General features: G+C 41.0%; 1 protein-coding gene across 2 annotated transcripts in view; it reads left to right on the top strand.

The window, feature by feature from the left end:
* The window catches only part of grm5b (glutamate receptor, metabotropic 5b), a 66237-nt gene that overhangs the window by 32275 nt on the left and 10759 nt on the right, over nt 1–23203 (top strand). For both annotated transcript variants that reach the window (XM_069147903.1, XM_069147904.1), the window contains exons 7-17: nt 11828–12063; nt 12806–12927; nt 14315–14439; nt 14571–14739; nt 15405–15531; nt 18671–18788; nt 18978–19164; nt 19738–19896; nt 20861–20986; nt 21655–21837; nt 22723–22889. In XM_069147903.1, coding sequence (XP_069004004.1) covers nt 11828–12063; nt 12806–12927; nt 14315–14439; nt 14571–14739; nt 15405–15531; nt 18671–18788; nt 18978–19164; nt 19738–19896; nt 20861–20986; nt 21655–21837; nt 22723–22889 — 1719 coding nt within the window. The remainder of the gene's footprint in view (nt 1–11827; nt 12064–12805; nt 12928–14314; nt 14440–14570; nt 14740–15404; nt 15532–18670; nt 18789–18977; nt 19165–19737; nt 19897–20860; nt 20987–21654; nt 21838–22722; nt 22890–23203) is intronic.

Below are 23203 nucleotides of genomic sequence, written 5' to 3' on the forward strand. Positions count from 1 at the left end.
TCACAGTCTGGTCCCGGGCTGGGACACGGCTTGTGAAAGTCAGTTAAAAGACTTTGCTTTGGCGCAGAGGGCTTTGCATGTAAGAGACTGAGAAAACGGAGGGAGTGTTGAGAGAAAACCAAAATGAGAGCGAAGCGGTTGGAAAAGACGGAGAGAGAATGAGGGCGCAAATGACCAAAAGGCCACGATGGTGATAAAGACGAAGCAGAAATAAGAAAGACTGGGGGAGAGAGAGTAATGTAGCACTGGTGGTGTATTACCTCAGCAGGTGATATTACAGTGTCTGCTGTGCTGAATATGAGAGATGACACTTTTATGTGTGAAGCAATAAAAAGGGATGAGGCGAGGCCAGGAGGAATAGGCAGAATATACAGCCTCTTTCTTTCTCGAACTCTTTTTTTCCCGCTGACATCATTCCTCCATCTCTTTCTGTGTGTGTGTGTGTGTGTGTGTGTGTGCGTGCGTGCGTGCGTGCGTGCGTGTGTGTGTCTTTCTCTACTGATCAACCTAATCAAACATTATTGCTCATCTTCTTTTTCAAGCACCCGTACTTATCCAACCTTACAGAACACTGCTGCCTCCTTTTAGATCCTCTTTTTTTCTGCATCCATCACTCCATTCCTCCCCCAGAGATCATATCTGTGTCACCTCATCCTCTCTGTCCTGACTTATCTCTGGATTTTGCTCTTTAAGCTTCTGCTCAGAGGTTTCATTTTCCCTCGCTTGCCATTTGGTCTTTTTTCCAATCCTTTAATCATCCACTCTAAATCAGTTTCTTTTTTTTGTTGTTGTTTTCATATCCCATCCTTAACCAATAAGGTTTGTTTGGCAATAAAAGTCAATGAAGAAGTACAAAGTCCATCTGATGACCCAAAATATTGAGATGTACAAAAGTCATGAGTCACACTAGACTCTGAGACTCTGAGAGCACGCTCCATACGTGCTCTCAGAGTCTTTTTCACCTTTAGTCCCACTCACACACACCTTTCAACAGCAGAGGAGATATTTAGTGAGCCAATGTACTGTATGTGTGTGTCTTCTCATTCTGTGTATGTGTGTGTGTGTGTGTGTGAATGTGTGTTCGTTTGTGCGCTGCTCTCATACATGACTGCGTCCACACAAAGACCCCAGCTGGAGGGGAATAATGTCTGTTATCTGCACTCATCCATCCTCTTTCTTAGCTTATACTCTCCTCTGCATCATTCTCCCTCCAGAGTGAAGAGGGGGAAGCTTGCTGTTATTTAAATGGAAATTCAAATGGACAGTTGTGATTTGCTCTCACTCAACATGCACAAAACTCAAAACATAATTTAAACTGAAATGCAAAAGGCGAACTTGTTCCAAGCTTACTGTCGGTATGAAGACTGCCTGCCAATGTTTTAATTACAATACACGATTCGCTTATTTTCATGTTTGCATGTTGTTTACAACACAACCCTGGAAAGTACAATAAATGAAATCAAATTGGAAATGTCATTTGATATAATCACAGTATTAAATACTACTATTCGGTTTTATTTTCATGTTTTTGCAGCAGAGCAGTGTTAACGGTGCCATTTGATTTCCGTTTTTATTGTCAACAAAGACATTTACTCAGAGTCAGAAAACTGTGGATTTGAGCTCACACGGTGAAAATTATTTTTGGGCTCATAGTACCAGACATTTCCAGGTGCCTTATGATCAAAGTGTCAAATTATTTGATAGTTTTGCTTTCCTTGTTCAGTTATGAAAGCAAATAGAAAGGGACATTTTCTGATGTGTTGCCTCCACCAATAGCATTAGCTCAGATACAGTACCTCCTTGTGGACTTTACATAAAGGTCTTAAGCCACACTCTTGTCTCCTAGTAATGTCTTGCAACAGTTTCTGTGAAGAAACAATTCTTCCCCATTACTTTTGACATAATTTCCAATAATAAACAGTGATGGAGTGAGTTTCAATAGACCCTGATGGTCAATACACATTGCTGAAGTTAGCATGCTGAAAATTGTCTTTTTTTTTTAAGGACATAGCTTTCTGTTAGTTTCCATCAGTTACATTTTTTTGTCTATCAGATTTGTTTCTCTCTCCCTGTCACATATCAAATCTGTTATCCAAAGCCCAGATGAGATACGAAGAGTTGGCAAAATCTGCATTGCACTCTATATGTCTCCACTAGCCTGAACAAAGAAAGAGGGGAGCGTGTACTTCTATCTGTTACTTATCCTGGTAGACAGTTGAGGAAGTGAGGATGTGTCTCAGGTCAGTGCATGTTGTTGATTTTTAGCTTTAGGATTTAAGGTTAATGTAAAGTCTCGGCAAACAATTGCAAATAATCATTGAAAAGTAATCTAACACTTAGAAGTGTTACATTTTGATACCATTGCCAGATACTAGACCATGAGGTGAAAATGCTCCCAGTCTTCCAGCAAGTTAATTTTTTTTTATTTCAGCCTAAGGATTAAATACTTATTTTGTTGAAATATACCATTTTTGAAGTTTCCAAATATGAATAGTTTGTGTTTCTGTCTGTCTGTGTGTATCAGACTTTGTTTAACCTTTTCCAACCTTATTTCGAAGCATTTAGGTGACCAAACATCTGGCATGTTCTATCAATTTAGTCCTGTTTTTGTAAAAGATGAAGTAATAGATTTTCAAATAAATAGAAACCGTGAGCAACAGAGAGAAATTTATCGCGAGCAGATAGTTAGGAGTTTCGAGAAAAACAGATCCAGATGCGGAGAAAAAGACAAACAGGAAAAGGATGACACGTGAGAGAGAGCTTGAGAAACAGAGACAGAGGGTAATGAAGTGTGACATCGATGGATGAGTAAAAGTGAACCTGCTGCCAATGTAAGCAGGCGCTGTCTGTTCTGCTGCTTGTGTGTGTGTGTGTGTGTGTGTGTGTGTGTGTGTGTGTGTGTGTGCGCGCACAGTCCTTGCATCTCTATTTCAATGTTACACACACACACACACACACACTTAGCGTTAGTTTAGCGTCACTGTCACAATAAGAAATGCAAAGTGGGACTTAACCAAGGGAGAGCTTATGTTGGTAGTATATGTAATTCACACACTCCTGCAGTTTACCAAAATGCACACGTCAGATTTTGAGTTCACTAAATAATGTGAGACAGCTGCACTGCTTAGGATTTTTGAATTGTCAGTGCAGTATTAGTGCAGGATTTTCTTGGTTACAATTATTTATTGTTTCCATTGACAGGACTTAAATATAAATATTATACAGTTTGCAAACCAGTGATTGATTTTCTCTTTGAGTCTTTTTGTCTAATACATCATAATAGTGCTGTGATTGCCATCCTAAGCTGTAAGTATCCCACCACTATCAAACTTGAGTTACAACTGTTTTGCAGCTGCCATTGAAGTTCTCACAGAAACTGTGTCCAAAGTGTGAAATAGCTGCTACTTTATGCTTTTTTTTATTATTATTATTTGTTTGAATTAGACTTGTGCAGATTACTTTGTGTACCGACATAAACTGTAACTTGTTGCTGGTGCTTGGGGAGCCTTCAGTTACCATGACTTAAACTGCTGGCTCATCCACATCAGCATTTTTAAGAGATTAAACAACCACATTTAGCCAATCCTTTTGACAACATCAGTCTTTGCTTATTGTTTCGTTGCCATGGTTTAAATGTCTGACAGCATATGAATACACAGCTGTTGGGTTGTCAACACTGAAGTTTTCGATGTTAATGTTAACAGACATGCAAAGAGTCTTACGTTCTTTCTTTTCTTTCATTTTTTTCCACACCGTCCGATTGCAACCATCTACAGTGTCTGTGTGTGTTCGGTGTTCACTTCCCCTACTCGTGTCAACTGTCCAGCTAACTAATGCCGTCAGATTTTGTTGCTGAATTGCTGGTGTTTATGTGTGTGTGTGTGTGTGTGTGTGTGTGTGTGTGTGTGTGTGTGTGTGTGTGTGTGTGTGTGTGTGTGCAGTCTTTATGGTTGTAAGCAGCAGATGCTCTTCTCGAATCTTTGCCAAGTTGCCATGGCAGCTAGAGAGTGGATGAGTTGGGGTTGGGTGGCATGTTATTACTGAACTCAGACATTAATTACTAAAGTGACCTATTGGCAACACAGTTCAGATCATATTCAAATATTTTGCCAATACCAAATCTGAGGCCCTGTTATCTCAAGCTAAACCCAATTTACTACAGTGATTACAGAACAATCCAAATTTGTACCTCAATGTTACCGCGCTGAAAATGAAATGCATGCCTCCACTCTCATCAAACAATGTTCAACGCTTGTTCGCCAAAGGATCTGCAACTTTATTGTGATTAAGCACAGCATGATTGAGGTCAAAGTAAAACAATAACACAAATGAACATTCAGTTTAAGCTGTGCATTCTCAAACGGTTTTATTCACTGATCATCAACTCATTTCAATTTAGATAAAATGTTCACAGGGATAGCTTTGTTCAGCTGTGGGGGTTGGAGTCAGTTCATGATTTGATTTACAAGACGGAGTCGATGTTTTAATACAGGCACAGCACCTTTAGCTGTGAACTTTACCAGGTCCACCGTGTTGACTTCAGCAACCATACAGCCTATTCGTTTCAAAAACAGACTGTTTTCATTTTCACCGTTCCTCTGTGTTTTGTATGTACACTCTGAAGCTTGGCAGACACTGTACTATGGTATTGATCTTGTCTGTTTGTGTTACCGTACACTACATGTTTTATTCCACCTTCTTGCGCTGCCAGAACCTGTGACTTCTCTGCTCACACTTTACAGATCAATCAACCAGCTAGTGTTGACAAAAACAGAGAAAGGCAGCATTCGGACTGTATCACATCACATCTGTCTCAAGACCGCAGTTTTAAACACAACATGTAGACTACTTCTCCAAGGATATATAATTACTACAGTTTATTATGCCTCTTGTAACAGCAGTCACGAGGGAAATAAGACTGTGGAAATGCTCACACTGCAAGACAGCTGACCAAAATTTCTGATCCATCCAATAGTTCAAGAGCCAAACTGTTGATCTTTCATGTGATTAATTAGGCATCCCCTCAGACCACATGTCAAACAACAACTGATCTGGCAGAAATTCACCTCGTTCTACCTAAACCAACCAATTGAGGGATAAAATCGGTCCAGACTGGGCTGTACCTGCCCCGGCTTTAAAGGCACAAAAACATAACTCTGTCTTACAAGCAGATCCTTTGACATAAAACTGGACTGAATATGAAGTGATTTTTGTGACACTGCGTAACAGAGACAAAAGACAGAAAGGAATCTGCAAAATAGTTAGAGAAAACTGAGTTTCTGTTATCTTGAGGAAAGAGACTGCACTCTGCTTCTATTCTCACAGAAGCCATTGATAGTGTGATCTGTTTTTCAGCTCTGTGACGTATATAGCTACAGTATTACATTGCAAAAAATTGTGCCACAATATTTTGCTAATACCCTTGTTCAATTGTAATAGAAGCTGGTTGCACGCTCTATTACGACTGGTAAAGAAGGAGTAGATGCTGTAAAATCTATTATGAAGTTGCATCAAAAATGCATTTGCTCAATGCATTCAGTGTCCTTGTTACCAAATCCACCTGGCAAAACCTTCGCTGGAGCTCAAAGAGTGACAAACCTCTGGCTTGAGATGGATTTCACAACCAAGAAAGAGTCGACTAAAAATTAATAATCATTCGCAAATGAGTTCCAGATTCTATTTATATACTCTGAGTGAACAGAATGGAAAGGCAATTGCCCCAGGCCTCAATATGTGGAATTGGTTTGTTAAAAGTTCTCCTTAAGGTAGTGCAGTGGCCTACAACACTGGCATAGTGTACTATTATGCAAATAGCATTTCCAATAATGGTAGAGACAGGGCGCCTAATGTTAATTGAATAGTGAATAGAAAAGTGTGTGTGGTTGTGTGTGTGTGTGTGACAGAGAGAGTGAGGCAGAGAGTGTGTATGTGTTTGTGCTTGTGTGTGTGTGTGTGTGTGTGTGTGTGTGTGTGTGTGTGTGCATACAGTCAAAATCCAGTGCTTCTAATGAGAAACAAAGTACAGACAGCAGGTTGAGCGTGGGCTGGAAACCATGGCAACGGCCTTGGTCTCCTCGACATGTGGAGGGAGACACAGAAAGAGCCAGGATGTCATTTAAAACAGTTATTGTGATCAATAATAGAATGAGCGATTGATCAGCCTAATGTGTGATTGCACACACGCATACTTTAGGGACATACACCATCAGTTTAGAGTCTCACACAGTACATGTATACAGTACATATTCCCCAAAGGCTTCCTCTAAAGCCCTCCTCTCGTGGTGGCAACATCGCCCACACAGTTGCATATCTTAAGTGTTGATCTATAGGCATCTGCGTACTTTTGTGTGTGTTTCTTATGTCCGGTTCAAAATCCTTACAGCTCACAGACTTTGTAAGAGTGCAAAGCTTCCTTAGATGCACGTTTATTCACAGGGCCACCTTTGGTATTTTTGTGCTTTGGGGCACATAGCTCCCCTGTTGTGCACTTCAAAATCAGGTGGAACTGAGAGGAAGCAATTACCATATGTCATTAATGGATGTGGTAGAAGCCAGTGTCAATAATCACAGTCATACCAGCTCCTTTCATCCCTTATAAAAAAAAAAAACCCAGCGTGCTCTATGCAGTGTATTACAGACACGTTGTAACTGAACAAAGCCCAGTCACCAAAGAGGATACTGATATTCTTGTTCATGAGGTGCAGACTTGAAGCTATATGCAGCTCACACAAATTGGAAAACCACGACACCACAGATATTCTGCATATTGATGGTGGTTTGCGTTTGAAACAGAGAGATTCTGCATGTATTACCCACGTGCAATTAAAGTTTGTGGTACAGTTATTAAAAAAGGGCTTATTCCAACCATTGTGCTCAGCCTTGACAACAAAATTACAGTTTTCTGTTTGAAAGACAGAAACATTCAACCCCTACTGTGCCCCCTGCCTACCACCTACAAGAAGAAATTTCCCCTCGGGGATTAATAAAGTCTATAAAAAAATAAAAATAAAAATAAAAAAAACAAGTAAGCACAGCAGAGCTCAGAGGCAAACCTTAGACTACCTAAGGCCATTTGTTGATATGCATTTGAACAATCATCAAAATGTTTCCATTAAAAATGAATATGTGGGCTTCAGATGAAAATGTGTTATTTACAACTTCCATTTTCCAACACATGTGGGAGTCATTGTGCTAACCAGGAAATTATTTATGTATTAATCATTTGTGCAAGACAGAACAGAGCAAATATGATTTGCTGTGATTATACTGGAGAGATAAGTCAACACATTATTTCCTGAAGGGCCAATTACAAATTTACTGATAGAATATCGCAGCTCTTTTTCTCCTGCAGCCATAAGTGTCTTTATTTATTTGTATTTCTTTGCTATTTTATCATTGACAGTACAGTAACAAGGAAGTAAAGCAATATGGGGAGGTTGAATGAGGATGAGCAAGGTCACAGATTTGGTCCAAATTGCCAGCAGCACAAGCAGCGTTTCTTTTTGGAAATATGGAGAACTCTCTGGAAAAGTGTTTACTTTCAGTGGGTGATTAATGAAAGAGTGGTTGTGAGCGTGTTTGTGTATATGTAGCCATTGTTGCGTGTCCTGTGAGGAGCTGCAGGTGTGACCTGCTGGGAAGCTTGCCAAAGAAAGAAACGGATGAGTGAGAGAAATGAAGCAGCACAAATGAAAGAGGAAATAAGGAAGAAACAGATGCAGCATTAATGAGACAAGGCATACCCTGCATGTGTAGAGATATCATGTGATATTATGAAAGCTAAAAACAAGTAAAATAAATAAATAGTGGGAGCAGTGAAATGTTACAGAGTTGGAGGATAGAAAGGAAAAGCAGGATAGAAAAACAGAGCGAAGGGGCTCAAAGGAAAACTAAAGGCGTTAATGAGAGAGGACAAAGAGACAAATGGAAAAAAAAAACCTGTCAGGGAAAAAAAGAGAAACCTATTGATTGAGCAGACTGATTAATGATCATTGATTGTTTACTTCTCCATCTGTTTTCACTCCATCTGCCTGTCAATCTCTTTGTTTTTTTAAATGTTTTCTCTTTCTTTCTTCCTCATTCTTCTACCCGCTGTGTCTCATAATTTCAGTATAACATTGTGTAAAACACAGACGAGACCAAATTCTCACATCAATATCCCAAATCCTATTATTTCTTGCCTCAGGGGAGCTGCTGATCGATCTGTCGTCCTCTGCATGACACCAGAGACAAAAACTCTTAAAAGTTACAGCAGTCAGCGGTCAAAACTATTTCAAGCTCCATTGACTTTTACTTTTTACAGACGAGACTCATTTTACAGAAATATAATTGTAATCAACGTGAAGCAAAATGTCGAACAATATGTGCAAAGACTCATCCAGTCGGTTGAATGAAAAGTATTATACCAAATTCAGTACTGTGATCTGAAGAGTGATACAAGTCTGGAGCCTCCGTGATAGCGTATTGCTAAGAAATAGGCTGTAGCATCATTATTATTGTGATATGCATCTAAGTTGTTTACCTAAAATAATTTTACTGTTTGGAATGTGATATAAACTCATGTACCAGTTAAGCCAGTTGGTCTTCTTGCCCTGTGAGCCCAGAGAATTAAAGGAGCAGTGTGTAGAGTTGAGTGGCATTTAGCATTGCCGGTTTCAACCAACTGAACACCCCTCGCCTCATCCTCCTCTTTCAAGTGGATAAGGCAGCTGAAAGGCCCTCTCAAGGGTCAATGTTTGGCTTTTCACAACTGGACTACTGTAGAAACGTGGCGCTGCAGCATGGTGCACTCTGTGGAAGAGGACCTGCCCCCCATTGAAGGAGCAGTGTGTAGAATTTAGTGGCAAATGAAGGGCTCACTCTAAGGTAATGGAAATATTAGTTACAGGTGATTATACACTGATGGAAAACATAGTTATGACTTGTATTTGATTTCTGCCAATAGATCCCCCTAAACCCTGAACACTGCACCTTTAAGTTATGGGGGGAAAAAATGCTGTTATGCAAAGTCTTTCCATCTTTCTCTCTTTCTAAATTTGGGTTGGTCATTTTGGCCTTCAGTCCAGAGTTCATGTATATTTTTTCATGTCCGTATAACCAAAACAATACCTAATAGAAACACACTTCTTAACCAGTCGTAAGGAGCACTGAAGGAGTATATCTTGGCTTACCTATTAAAACAAGCCAAACAATCTTAGGCAGCAGAAGCATCGTGCACCCCCCCCCCCCCCCCCCCCAATCAACTCCCAGCCGTTTCACACCCATGCAAATATGACACCCTTTATTTATGCACATTACATCCTTGTGCACATTTATTTGAATGGTTACAGGTAATGGATAGCGATCTAGAAATGCTTCCACTGTGATGTATTACCACAGCTCAGAGGCAGAGGGTGATGACAACAATGACAGAAAGAAAGAGAAGACAGACAGTAAGAGAGACACACTCTGGAAGACAGACAAGGCAGTATGCACACACGCACACACTGAGACACACACACACACACACACACACACACACACACACACACACACACACACACACACACACACACACACACACACACACACACACACACACAGAAACTCCCAGCAACACATTGGATCTCCAATTAGACTGAGGCAGCAAGTCTTGCTGTAGGAGAAAATGAGTTTTGTTCCCAGGAGGCTCAGAGTGACAGAGAGAGAGAAGGACAGAAACAAGATAGAAAGACAGAAAGAGAAGAAGGAAGACAGAGATACAGAAAAAAAGACCGAAAGAAACTAATTTCCACTGGAAGAGTGGAGGATCATTGTCTTGCTTGAGGCCGTGTTGGCAGTATAGTTGTAAAAGGACGAGAGAAGATTTGTCATTCACAACCACTTCTTTCTCTTTATCTGGCTCTCTCTCACATACAAACACTCTCACTTAGCAATCTGTTCTTCCTTGAGGAGCATTAAACCCAAATTTCCTCCAAAACAAAAATTAAACGACAGCGATATGTCCCAACAGTTGATGTGTGTGTGTGTGTGTGTGTGTGTGTGTGTGTGTGTGTGTGCGCGCGTGCATTGTGAGGTAGTTACATTCGTCTTGCTGGTGTCTGACGGAGGATGGCTGCTGAGCTGCAGCCAAAATACTCCGTTTGACCTAGATCATCTCAGCACCCGGCTGGTGTGTGTGTGTGTGTGTGTGCGTGCGTGCGTGCGTGCGTGCGTGCGTGCGTGCGTGCGTGTGCGTGCGTGTGCGTGCGTGCGTGCGCCTGACTGCCTGTGCATGGTTGTTATGCCTATTTCCCAGCAATATGATGAAATTTTGACATTGCCCATAATGATGTAATAGCTCCCTCCCACATATCCGCTGACTCTCTGACAATCATTCTGTTTGTGCCTCTTTCAACAGTGTTTTTTTCTTTTGTCGGCCCATTCCTGCAAGGAAACTGTAGCACTCACCAAAGTAGATGTCTTCCAAAGTGTCTACAGTTGTGTATGTGATATAGGGTCTATTTGTTACAGTCACACATTGGTGCCCCAGCATTTCATTATGAGTCAATATTTTTTACACAGTCAGCTAATCAGATTTGTTTCTTTTAACTTTTAGTTAGTTATTTCTGTCAAAGTCAGTTGCTAAGGTTGTTGCTAAGGCTGTATGTACGGTTGCATGAATCCAACTAGATTCAGACTGAAACATGTACGGATGTGTTAAATAAGTTGGCAGTCTGAGTAAAGAACAAGAAAATGTGTACTACTGCATTTAGTTTTTATACTGTAGACTCTGGTACTGGTGGAAGTCTGCAGAGTTTTTGGAAGCTGGCCAATGAGAACAGAGTGGGCCCTTAAAGAGACGGCCTGTTTCAGACAGAGGATGAACTGAGGGGCTGAATAAAGGGCTAAGAAAGATAAATGAGGATGATTTTGATATGCTAGGACAGCCCTCGATTAAAACTATACACATGGAAATGTGCTTGATGTGTCTCCTTTAATGGAGACCAGATGAGATAAAAAAAACAAAAAAAACCAACAACACTTGGCTCTGACTTAATCCCTGCAGTTCTCAGAGTGACAGCACTGGAAAAATGATTTGTTGTTACGTCTTCGGGAATGAATTAACACCACGTGATGTGATTGTAACAGCTACTAACAGGCTACCTCTGTCTGTGACTTGTTGTCTTCTGGTTGTAGATAACAGTGTCCTCTGGACTGTAGCCAACCATGGACATGTGTATCACAGCTCGGTGCAGGTTTCCTTTTATTTAGATGAGGACATGCAGACAGAAAATACACCAAAATCTTTCAACAAAACAGTTCCTCCCTGTATCATTGGGGTGGCTGTGGCTCAGATGGAACAGCAGGTTGCCCACTAATTGAATGGTTGGCAGTTTGATCTCCATCCCCTCCTGTACACATACCGAAGTGTCCTTGGGCAAGACACTTGAACCCCTAGTTGCTCTCGATGGCAGGCCAGCACTGTGTACGGCAACTCTGCTGCCATCGGGGTGTGAATGTGTGTGTGAATGGGAGGCAAATTGTGAAGCACTTTGAGTCCGCTAAAGTAAAAAGGTGTAATAGAAGTGCAGACCACTTACGATTCAACGCCATGTCATTTGAACCTCTATTCATAATAGGTGGATGCCAGCCCTCCCCTTTGTTGTTGATTTTTATTATTCCAAAAGCCTGTGCAGCATAATCACCATAAGTAATTTGAACCGACCAAATGACTCCACCACATATTCAGAAGTTTATTTTGGATGTGAAACAGTGGAGCAGGTATTTTTATCTTCACTGATCAATTGACGGGGTGTTGGAGTTTGTCAAACGTTTCTTGCGTGTGTTTTTGTGTGTTTCTTTGCAGTGACGGATGGGCGGACAGGTATGACGTGACAGACGGCTATGTTAAGGAGGCAGCCGGCGGGATTACCATCAAGCTCCAGTCAGCTGACGTGAAATGGTTTGATGAATACTACCTTAAACTTCATCCTGAAAACAACCTCAGGAACCCCTGGTTCCCAGAGTTCTGGCAGCATCGTTTTCACTGTCGACTGAAAGGTCACCCGCAGGAGAGCAGCAAGTACAATCGCACCTGTGGCAGTAAGAGCACACACAAATAACAACACCAGCAAAATAGAAATGGAACATTGTTTTATTACCAGATTTATGTAGGTTAGATTCTGTTGATTGTCCACATCCTGTGAGACTTATTGGGATGAGACCCAACATTTACAGATGTACTGTACTGGGGTACAGGAAAAGAGAGCGACTGCATTGTTTTGGAATAACATAACAGGCTACCGTACCAATCTGCATTTTTTTTTTATTGACAGGCTTTGACCAATGGTCATTATTAATGCAAATAATATACAAACAGACCGGCTGAGCACACCCACACACCTCCACACAGACCATATGGATACACACAGCCTCCTCGTTCATCTGGAGATATCTCTTGTGGCTGTGACTGAACCCTCCTTTCATTTCATCTCTGTATTCATCTCCCCCCAGCCCTCCCTTTCTGTTTCGTTCCCTCCATTCATAGGCAAAACAGTGTGTGAGCGACGCATCAAAGGTAGTCATGTCTCGTGTATTTTAATGAAATGGGACGTGAAATACAAATGAACAGGACACATAAAAAGATGGAAGGAAATGAGATGTGGAGGTGGAAAGTAACCGAGGAAGAGGATAGAGAGTTGTCTTTGATGTTAGGAGGGGAAAAAGGAGTGTTGTTTTTCATAAAACAAGAAAGAAAATTGAGAGTATCTGATATACCTGCCTTTTCCCTTCTACCTGTCCAATCCCCCCCCCCCCTCCCCCCCGTTATCCATCCACTCTGCAGAGCGAGAGTCCCTTCGGCAGCAGTATGCACAGGACACTAAGATGGGGTTTGTCATTAATGCCATCTACTCGATGGCATATGGCCTGCATAACATGCAGCGGGCACTCTGCCCAGGCTATCAGGTACGTGCTGCTCTGATGGTTAAATGGATAGACATAGTAGGAGAAACCAAGGAGATAGACAAGTGAGATGAAGGGCTGGAAAAGGGGAATATTGAGACCAGAAGTGTACACCAGTCTGGGTATTGCTGCCATGTCACAGTAGACTTTGTTGCCATGTGGCTCCTTATTGATTTATTGTCAAAATACATAGTGAGGGTCTAAAAGTCTCAAGACCACTAATGAAAATACTGCTAGTTTGTATTTGCTTCATATTTAATGCAACTATATCCATTGCAAATGAGTGAAAAGAAAAAAGTTGAATCTATGACAAATGTGTACAAATTTAAGAATCTCTTAGTGTTTGGTGCGTCTTCCTTTTGCTTTAATGACAGCTGCACTTGACTTGCACGGACTCCACAAGGGCAAAACCTGATAACCCACTTCATTCCAGCATGATCGGACAATTTTCAAAAGGACTAATGGTTATGTGAGGAACGTTTGGCCTTCCATAAATCTTCAGTGAGGTTGAGGTCGGGTAACTGTGGAAGAAAGTCAACGACCGTCAGCCCTCCTTGGTCTTTTTTGTTTTTCAAATTGTTCTTGCAAAGCTTTCAGGAGTGTTTGGGCCCGTTTTCCTTCTGCAGTGTGAATCCCACATCTTAAAGATGTTAACCACAGAGTCAGGGTGGAGTCAATTTATTGCGGGTGTCCAACTCCAGAGTAGCAAAACACCTACACACTTGAATACTCCCACCACCACATTTCACTGTTAGTTTGATAACCTGGAGGGTCGTTCTCTCTCTTGTTACTCTCATTGCATACACCCCTCTGTTTTATTGCTGACATGCTGATCCCGCAGTTAATATTTAGAAATTCAGTGCCTCCACCCGCAGCTTATTTTTCTTCTGTAACATCAGGATCAAAAACACATCGGTGCTGCTTAATTTTTATGGTCTTAGACTCATTGGTTTTAACTTTGTGACAATGACTTCAAACATGATTCTTACAAACATGTAAATTGAAATATGATATTTTGGGCACAGGCTTTCAATTCTGTCTAAACTTCATGAGATGGATGTACAAAATGTCACAGTGATTGTCCTGAATGGGACCGTTGCGGGATAGAAAAACAAAACCTGTTACACTGCACATCTGACATTTCTTATAACTTAGAAGGTCCGACACCATCATGTTTTATTAGGGTAAAGTTTATCTTTATATTACGTTAGTTCCACAGTATAATAAACATGTTTTGAATATGAATAAAGGTTAGGTTAAACTGAAGGAATATTTTACCATTCATAAGCTTTTGTATTCAATCGTTTGAATGACGATTGACCACCATTTCCTCACATAAAAGTACAGAACTTTTTGGTTGGACATGACATTATTGTTCATGTATTTTAAGGGCCTGTGTGATGCCATGCGACCTATAGATGGTGCTACACTGCTGAACTTCCTGATGAAAACCAACTTCACCGGTGTTTCAGGGGAGGGAATCTTATTTGATGTAAATGGGGACTCACCTGGCAGGTAGGCACAATATCTGGGCAGAGATGTCACTGGAGTCTTTTTTTTGTAGATCTGTTGGTTTATAGAAGCAACACTATGTGTTGTTTAGTGTGTGTAATGTCCACTCTATGTTTCCCTTTTATTTATTACAGGTATGAAATAATGAACTTTAAAAAGATGGGGAAGGACTACTACGACTACATTAATGTTGGCAGTTGGGACAACCGTGGCTTGAAGATAGATGATGATGAAATCTGGCCCAACAAAGAAGCGTTCATTAAGTCGGTCTGCAGTGAACCCTGTGACAAAGGACAGATTAAGGTAAAATCACAGTACAGATAAAGATATCTGCTTCCACAAAGTATTTTTTAATTATTTACATGCTGCACTTTATAAAATATATCTGTATAAAATAATATGTGTCTCTGAATGGACAAAACGAAAATCAGTCACAAAGAGTGTTTATACATTTTAATACATTAGATTAGACAATGGATTGAAATATTGAGCGAGAAGGGTTCTTGGGGAATTTTCCTTTTCATTGCGACCTGATTAAATTACTTTATAAAGCTCTGCATGGTTTGGCACCATCCTTCACCTCAGATCTCCTGCGCCCATATTCTACATCCAGACACCTCAGACCCTCTGATAGTTCTCTCTGTTCCTCGTTCACAGTCAATATCCAAATATGACCGAGCTTTTTTCTCGTGCTGCCACCAGACTGTGTCACAGTTTTCCCCTCACTGTCAGATCTTCTCTTCTCTTCTTTTGATTTGACTAAAATGAAAGCCTTACACAAGTACAGTGGTACAAGTATGTGAGGTGGCATATAGACAAATAATCTACATGCCCACCGCTGACATGACCACAAATCTATGAAACTATTCAGACACAAGGCAACCAAAGGGATTCACAGAGACATAGAAATACAAACACAAAGCAATGAATAAAGTAATAAGTACGAAGAAATATTCTGTCTCTTCCAGGTGATCCGTAAAGGTGAGGTGAGCTGCTGCTGGACGTGCACTCCCTGTAAAGAAAATGAATTTGTGTTTGACGAGTACACCTGCCGAGCCTGTGAACTGGGCTCCTGGCCCACTGACGACCTCACTGGTCAGTATTTCTATGCTAATGTTTGCATGTTTATTTATAGCCTTTGACTGCTTTCTCAGAGACAAGAAAATACCTGAATAGAAACGCTGCAGTATTACTGTAATACTGTAGAAGTGATCTTAATTGAGGAAAAACAGTGTGCATGTGCATTTCTATGTGTGGGATCATAGGAAAGATAAAGGAGGAGAATGACTTTTTTTTTTTCTTGATCCAGTGTGTTATTAATGTATATTGTTATTATACAGAGCCAGCAGTTGACCCTCCCATCCGCTTTCCCTCTCCTCCCCCTCCCTTCCCTCCCATCCCCTCCCTATCGCTCAGCTCTTTAATTTGTTACCAACATGGTCACTAGTGTTTTTAATTAGTCTGCATCAAGACAAGCTATCAGTGCAAATGCTTTTCAGTCGCAATGAAAATGTATTTCCCCTCCAATGTGTTTGAAGCGTTTGGACATTGCCTTGTTGTGCTTTCAGCTGCTCATTATACTCCATGCTAGCTCCTCACCATGCTCAATGATTAAAACATGAATCGAGCCCTGCTGGAAATTCAGATGGAGCTCCACTGCCAGAGACAGAAGCATCTTAGACTAAAATATAAATTTTCCATCGAAAGTTGACAGTGGAGAAAGAATGAGATAAAAGAATTGAAGATCGGGGTTATTTGTCTATTAGTTTGTGTTTATGTTTGTTTGTGTGTGTGTGTGTGTGTGTGTGTGTGTGTGTGTGTGTCATTTCATCAACAATAAGTGCTGTGTGTCCCCCTGCGGGGCTATATGGAACAGTAATAATGAGGTGTAAACAAACTGCTTGCTCTATTCCACCAGCAGACATTTTGATCTCTCTCCCTCGGTCCAAAAGAAAGGAGAGCAAAAGTGCAAGAAATGAAAGGAGGGAAAGATAAAGAGGCAGAGAGAATAGATGAAGGTAGAGCAAGGTCTCAACTGACAGGGACAAAGTGGGTGTGAAAACCTTAGAAAGCTACACAGCAAAGACAAAAAGACTGCAAGAAAAGTGACTTAGAAACATAAAGTGACGGTAAAAGTGAGTGTGAAAGAGAGAGGGAGAGCTGGAGAGATGGAGAAGAATAGAGACTCTGACACAAGCAGTAGCCAGTGAAAGTGAAAGGAGCAGAAAAAGGGAGGATTAGCTTTTGGAAATTGAGCCTCTCCACTGATCGGGAAAGTTCCACAGTCTGAGTCTGAGAACGTTTGAAGGAGGTCGCCTTGAAATGTTGGCAGAACCCTCCAAGTGGCCCCTCTCCCCTTAATGCCCAGGTTTGGCTTATAGTCAAACAACACAATTTCCTGCAGGTTCAGTGAGCTATTTAAGTATTACGTTGCTGACATAGCCAATGCTTTTGGACTGCTCTTTGAAAGCCCATGAGGAAAACACAGATCTGGGATTTTCATCCTGGCATCTATATTTATGTGGGCAGGATTAATTGGAGCTAAATTATCTGCGAGTTCCTTAGTTTCCTCCCACCTTACATTTTCATGGGTGGGTGGTCTTTATACCTCATCACCAGGCAGTATACTGTAGTCCCTATTTATCACAAAAGCGCTGTGCTAACAAAAACATGATCTGTATTGGGTGAAATGATTATCTAAGTACCAGTTTTCTTAAAATTAGAAACTAATAGATTTATATCTGTGATTTTGTTGTGAAGTTGCTCTTTTTTTTCATATTTATGGTTTCTTTTCAGTCTTTAAATAAAACCATCAGACTGACTGTTTCACATGTACTGCATGGGATTGAACACCTGACACCTGAGATTATGATTTACATAGATTATATCAGTGTTATTTTCTCAATGATATACTGTAAACCAGGAGGTGAACCACATGCAGAACGAGTTTTTGTTTTTGTTTTTTTGTTAACGTTCTCTTGGCTCCCATTCAGCAATAAGGCTGTTGCTTATGCCCCTAGACCTAACCACATCATGGATTTAATCAACTCTATTGACTGTGTTAAAGACCAAGTTATTAGATTACTTGAGTCTTTTTAAATGACTCTTCCTTCTCTTCCTGTTTGTCTATAATTTACAAGGCTGCAGTGCAGTTGTGTGTTGTGTGTACATGTACATGTACATGTACGTTTACATGTATGTGCCTGCAGAAAGAGAGAAAGGAAGGAAATGTATAAGGGCAGAAAGTCTGAGCTTTTGCAGTACGCCGAGACCGGCCAACTGGATCATTTCAGCCAGCATTAAGACGGAATGTAATTAGAACTGTCCTCTTAATTAATGACACTTTATCTCCTTGCTTATGATGAAGACAGAGATGGAGCGATAAAATTAGGGAACAAGCTGGGAGGGATGAGGATGTGGAGAGATAAGAGAGATATTAAGGGAAATAAAAAGGGGCTTGTGATGGATGGTTATTACGAAGAAAAAAGGAAGTGACGGGGAAAAGAAATACTGAATGGCAGGGAAAGAGGAAGAGGAGGAGAAAAAAAATAAGGGAGACAATTGAAAGAGTGGACTCCAAAGAAATAGCAGCAGACCAGTAGTGGTATTAGTAGTAGCATTGCATAAACAAGCTGAAACATTGCAGAGAAAGAAAGAACAATGTGTATGAGAGAAAAAGGAAAATCTTAATTTGGAGTGCAACAGTGGATAATGAAGGAGTCATACTGAGTAATTGGTACAATCCATTCCGTGGATTGGTTATAGATTAATCATAACTAAATATGAATTCGCCTGTGTCACATTTTCCTGTTTTACCCTGTTTGCTTATCATGTGTTTGATATTTAGTCAGACCCATAGCAAGCTGTTTACACAAGATGCAGGCTTTGACTGCAGGCGAAGCTGAGCAGACGGATAATTGTAAAGCCTTTCCCACCTGGAGGCCTGAAGGTCGCTCCAACCTTGATCTGTTAAGGACATCCCATCCCTTGTGCAATGAAGGTTATCTTAAATCAGATTAGTTCAAAACTCAATGTAAAATGCTGTAACGGAGGCAAAAGGCAAATGAGAAAGTGAGTGTGAAGAATAAATATGCAGTTAAATCTTCAACCAGTGTGGCAGTCTTAACAAAAACTGATGATTTATTTTCTAAGCTTCTCACATATCAAATAAAAGGCTTTTAATAATTTTGTCTTAATAAATACCACTTCTCATACTTGTGTCCACCCTCCCCAGGCTGTGACCCAATACCAGTAGAGTACCTCCGCTGGGGAGACCCAGAACCCATTGCTGCTGTGGTCTTTGCCTGCCTCGGTCTCATGGCCACACTCTTTGTCACTGCAGTCTTCATTAGGTAACAAATCTCCTAACTTAAAAAATATATGAAATGAGGTAAAGAATACAATTAGTGCTAGACTGGATGGACAAACCCTTTTTTAAATGTTTTTACTTTGTCACACTTTTCCTGCTTGTTCAAATTCTTGTCTGCATATGTGTATACGTCTTCGCTTAAAAACGTGTTTGTCTGAATATGTGTGTTCAGGTTCCGGGACACACCAGTGGTGAAGTCTTCCAGTAGAGAGCTTTGTTACATAATACTGGCAGGGATCTGCCTGGGATACCTGTGTACCTTCAGCCTCATAACCAAACCCCATGTCATCCACTGCTACCTCCAGCGGCTGGGAATAGGCCTGTCACCTGCCATGAGCTACTCTGCGCTTGTCACCAAGGTAAGGACCGGGTTAAAGATTCGTGAAACAATTACGAGATTGCAGTAAGATTAAAGTAATTAACTCCAAAGATTTGAAATACCCCTGACATTAGATATTCTGCAGTCTAAGGTGCCTTAGTCTTCATTGTTCTGTAGGGAATAGCCAAAGAAAAGCTTCAGATGCCAGGGAATCAACAGGAGGGATACAGCTGCGGGTAGAAGGAAAACAGTGGACTTTATCGTAAAGAAACAGGGAAACAGGCTGGGGACGTAGTCCCCTGACACTGCAGATTACCATAGACTGAGAGGATGTACCATAACATCAGTAGGAGGCCATAGGTCTGTCCTGGCCCTTTCCCCTTGGGCTTTGGGACCAGAGGATGAGGGAATAGGAAGGTTGAAATAACTGAAACAAAAAGAACCTCCCATCGGAAGTGACCGTGAGCTCACAGCGCTACTTTCTTTCCATTGATATGTCTGCAGAATAACAGCTGCTGCAGGGTAGAAATAAAGAGAGCAGATGGCTAGAATATAGATACAGTATGATCAGTATATACTACATGTCCTGATGATGTTTGGGATGTGACCCCAGACGAACCGCATCGCTCGGATCCTGGCAGGAAGCAAGAAGAAGATCTGTACAAAGAAACCTCGCTTCATGTCAGCCTGTGCTCAGCTCATCATTGCCTTCCTCCTTATACTGCTACAGCTGGGCATCATTGTAGCTCTCTTCCTCATGGAGCCACCTGAGGTAGGCTTTGTGTGAGTGAGTGAGTGAGTGTGAGCAGGTAAACGGAAACATAAAGAAGAAAGAGTTAAATCAGAAACTACAATTACCGCCTGGCGGTTGTATGCCTACGCTAACCACTCAAGTTCATGTACATACATGTGCCACATTTGTTCAGATTTCCTCAAGGCGATCCTGAGATATCTTGTTTATAGTGGGACATGGATGTGAACTTCTTGTGACCTTGAACTTTGAACTTTGACTGTCAAACTTTAATCAGTTCATCTTTGAGGCCAAGTGACCGTTTGTACCACATTTGAAGAAATTCCATCCAGGCATTCCAGAGATATCATGTTCACGTGTGTCGAATTGAAGTTACAATGACCTTGAACTTTGACTTTTACCCCCAAATATATAATCAGTTCATTCTTCACATTAGGTGAATGTCTTTGCCAAGTTTGAAGAAATTCCCCCAAGGCAATCCTTGAGATATCGTGTTCACAAGAACTGGACGGACAGATGGATGGACGGCACAGAGACATAAAATTACATAATAATAGAATTTGGCCTCTGATCTCTAAGCATCTGTTTCTTTGTATATCACTGATGTTTTAAGACAATTTGACAAAGACAGTAGCAAATGTATTTGTATTTCAACAGTGTCATACCTTTAGAGACTGCTGCAGTATGTTTGTTGGTCTAATCCAAAACACCGCAGTTTTCAGTGGCTGCTGAACAATCCTGCTTTAAGACTGTGCTGGCATTAAATTATATGCCAGCAGACTTCAAATGTTATTCATACAAAGTTGGCAGTGTAATGAATGGAAAGTCAGTTTATTTGCACTGCTTTCCCAGTCTTTATTAGACATGCTTCTCTTGTTACATAATCGTAGCCAGCGTTGCCCTTTTTCTTAAAGAAGCATAGAAAAGATGTTTTTAGCAACAGCCATGTTAGGTTTTGAATCAATTCCCTCCTGCGTGTTTACAGGTGATCCATGACTATCCCAGCATCCGCCAGGTCAACCTCATCTGCAACACCACTAACCTCGGAGTGGTTGCCCCGCTGGGATACAACGGCCTGCTCATCCTCAGCTGCACCTTTTATGCCTTCAAGGTACCGGCGTTTGTGAATATTTGTCATTACTACCTGAACATCAAACGTTTGTGGTGACTTGGTATTTTTCTCTGGAGCACAGTATTGAAATTGATCTAAATGGCAACATCGCAATTGGCAAAATTGGCAACTATTGGGTGTTAAAAATCCAAAGCCAGAGGTTATTAAGTGCAGAAATACTCATACTACATCTGTCCTATTAGTAGTATGCAGAGTACGTCTTGTCTTTCTACAAGCTGCTATATGGGAAAAAGCAATAATGGGAAAAGAAATGAGTGAACCACTGTTGATGTTTTCTGCTTTAAAACCTTTCAGCAAGCAGTAAATGAAATTCTGTTACACCAAGCACATTATAAAGTCAATGTTTGATTATCGGTGGCCTGCAGCCATCCATTTTCTGTGGAGTGTGAGAGCAGAATTGTAAAGAGAAACAAAGGCAGAAATACGCTTCACCTCAAGCAAATAAATGAACCATTTAGGAGCACAGCAGCTGGGCAAACCAATGTGGATTTGGGGTTGTGACCCCCATGCAGTGTTTAACTTTTTTTTTATTTTCCTAAATTATGGCAGAATACACGGAAGGATTCAACACCAATAAAGACATGCGATAATAATTGCTTCAATTTGGTCTCTCTCTCTGTCTCTCTTTCCCTCTCTCTCTCTTCAAGACCCGCAACGTCCCAGCTAATTTCAATGAGGCTAAATACATTGCCTTCACCATGTACACCACCTGTATTATCTGGCTGGCGTTCGTACCCATCTACTTTGGCTCCAACTACAAAATAATCACCATGTGCTTCAGTGTCAGCCTCAGTGCCACCGTGGCTCTGTGCTGCATGTTTGTACCCAAGGTAAGGTTGAAGCTAACGTCCACTGTTTCACCTTCTTACTGCTTTGATCTCTTTATTTCCTCATGCTTTTCAGTCTCTTCGACAAGCCACCAAAATGACCTGTTTCTGATTGGTTGTCAGGTGTTCATGGATAGTTCATATCAGGAAATCTCAACCAATCTGTGGTTGTTATGTGAATCAAAACTAGCCATTGCAACAGCACTGTGCTTTAAAGCTGTGTTATTTCAATAACTGCAGGCCCCTCTGTCCCAGTTTGTGAATATTTATTGTTACTCTCACGATTTAGAAAGCAGTACTATTTTATCACCGGGTACATCTATTTTCCTGCCGGGGTGACATCTTTCCTTCAGTTGTGTTTTGCACACGAGACAACACAATTTGTTTTGATGCATGTGGTGATAAAGTACCTCTTTTTTGTTGCTTGTGGCCAAGTTGACAGTCTGAAAGAGTCCCAGTCATTACAGCGGTGATGCACAAGCAGCAGTCCCTGTTTATTTGAATAAATACTTAGAAACTTGACTTACATTTTCACCACTTACGTGCATCCAAGAGATTTTTTTTTAATTTTTTTTTTTTTTTATATTATCACGCATCATATTTTCTACACTTACAATAGCTACATATTCCCGTGGAAAGCCTGAGCATAAATGCAATCAGTCAAAAGTACATAGCTTGTGCTTCAATTGAGATTTGTTATTTTCCTATAGTTTTACATTAATAATAAGGGACTTCATGACTCTCCTTATAAAAAGAGGGTTTTGTAAAGACAAATAGCAACACAGTGTGTCCAGAAATCCACACAGTACTGTATGTCTTTGCTGTTTTTTATGCAACTGTTTGGCCAAGTTTAAATCACATGAGCTTTGTTTTTCTTTTTCCTATCAGGTGTACATCATTCTGGCCAAACCAGAGCGTAATGTGCGCAGTGCCTTTACCACGAGCACAGTGGTGCGCATGCATGTGGGCGACGGCAAATCGTCGTCAGCTGCCAGCCGCTCTTCCAGTCTGGTTAACCTGTGGAAACGCACAGGCTCTACCGGAGAGACTCTCAGGTATATCTGTATGTGTGTGGACCTGTGTGCTCACGAGAGGCTTGTTGGCCAGGTTAATGCCAGGTCATACTCGTCAGTTGCAGTCTAAGCCACCATTTCGGTAATGGCCCCACTCTGAGACTATTTATGGTGCATGTGTGTGTGTTTGAGCTCACTTAGATTGATTCTCTGAACTCCCCTGAGTCTTCTTCTGACCCCAACATGAACCGCAGACAATTGCCGAATGGAGAAATGGAGGGAAGAAGGACAGAGACAGGAGTGAACTGAGGAAGGGAGCATAAGGAGAAGATTGAAAAGAGACATAAAAGTGGAGA

Source organism: Embiotoca jacksoni, unplaced genomic scaffold, assembly GCF_022577435.1.
Source record: "Embiotoca jacksoni isolate LCO1_2020_lvr unplaced genomic scaffold, fEmbJac1.0.p SCAF_14, whole genome shotgun sequence".
Classification (NCBI taxonomy): Eukaryota; Metazoa; Chordata; class Actinopteri; family Embiotocidae; genus Embiotoca; species Embiotoca jacksoni.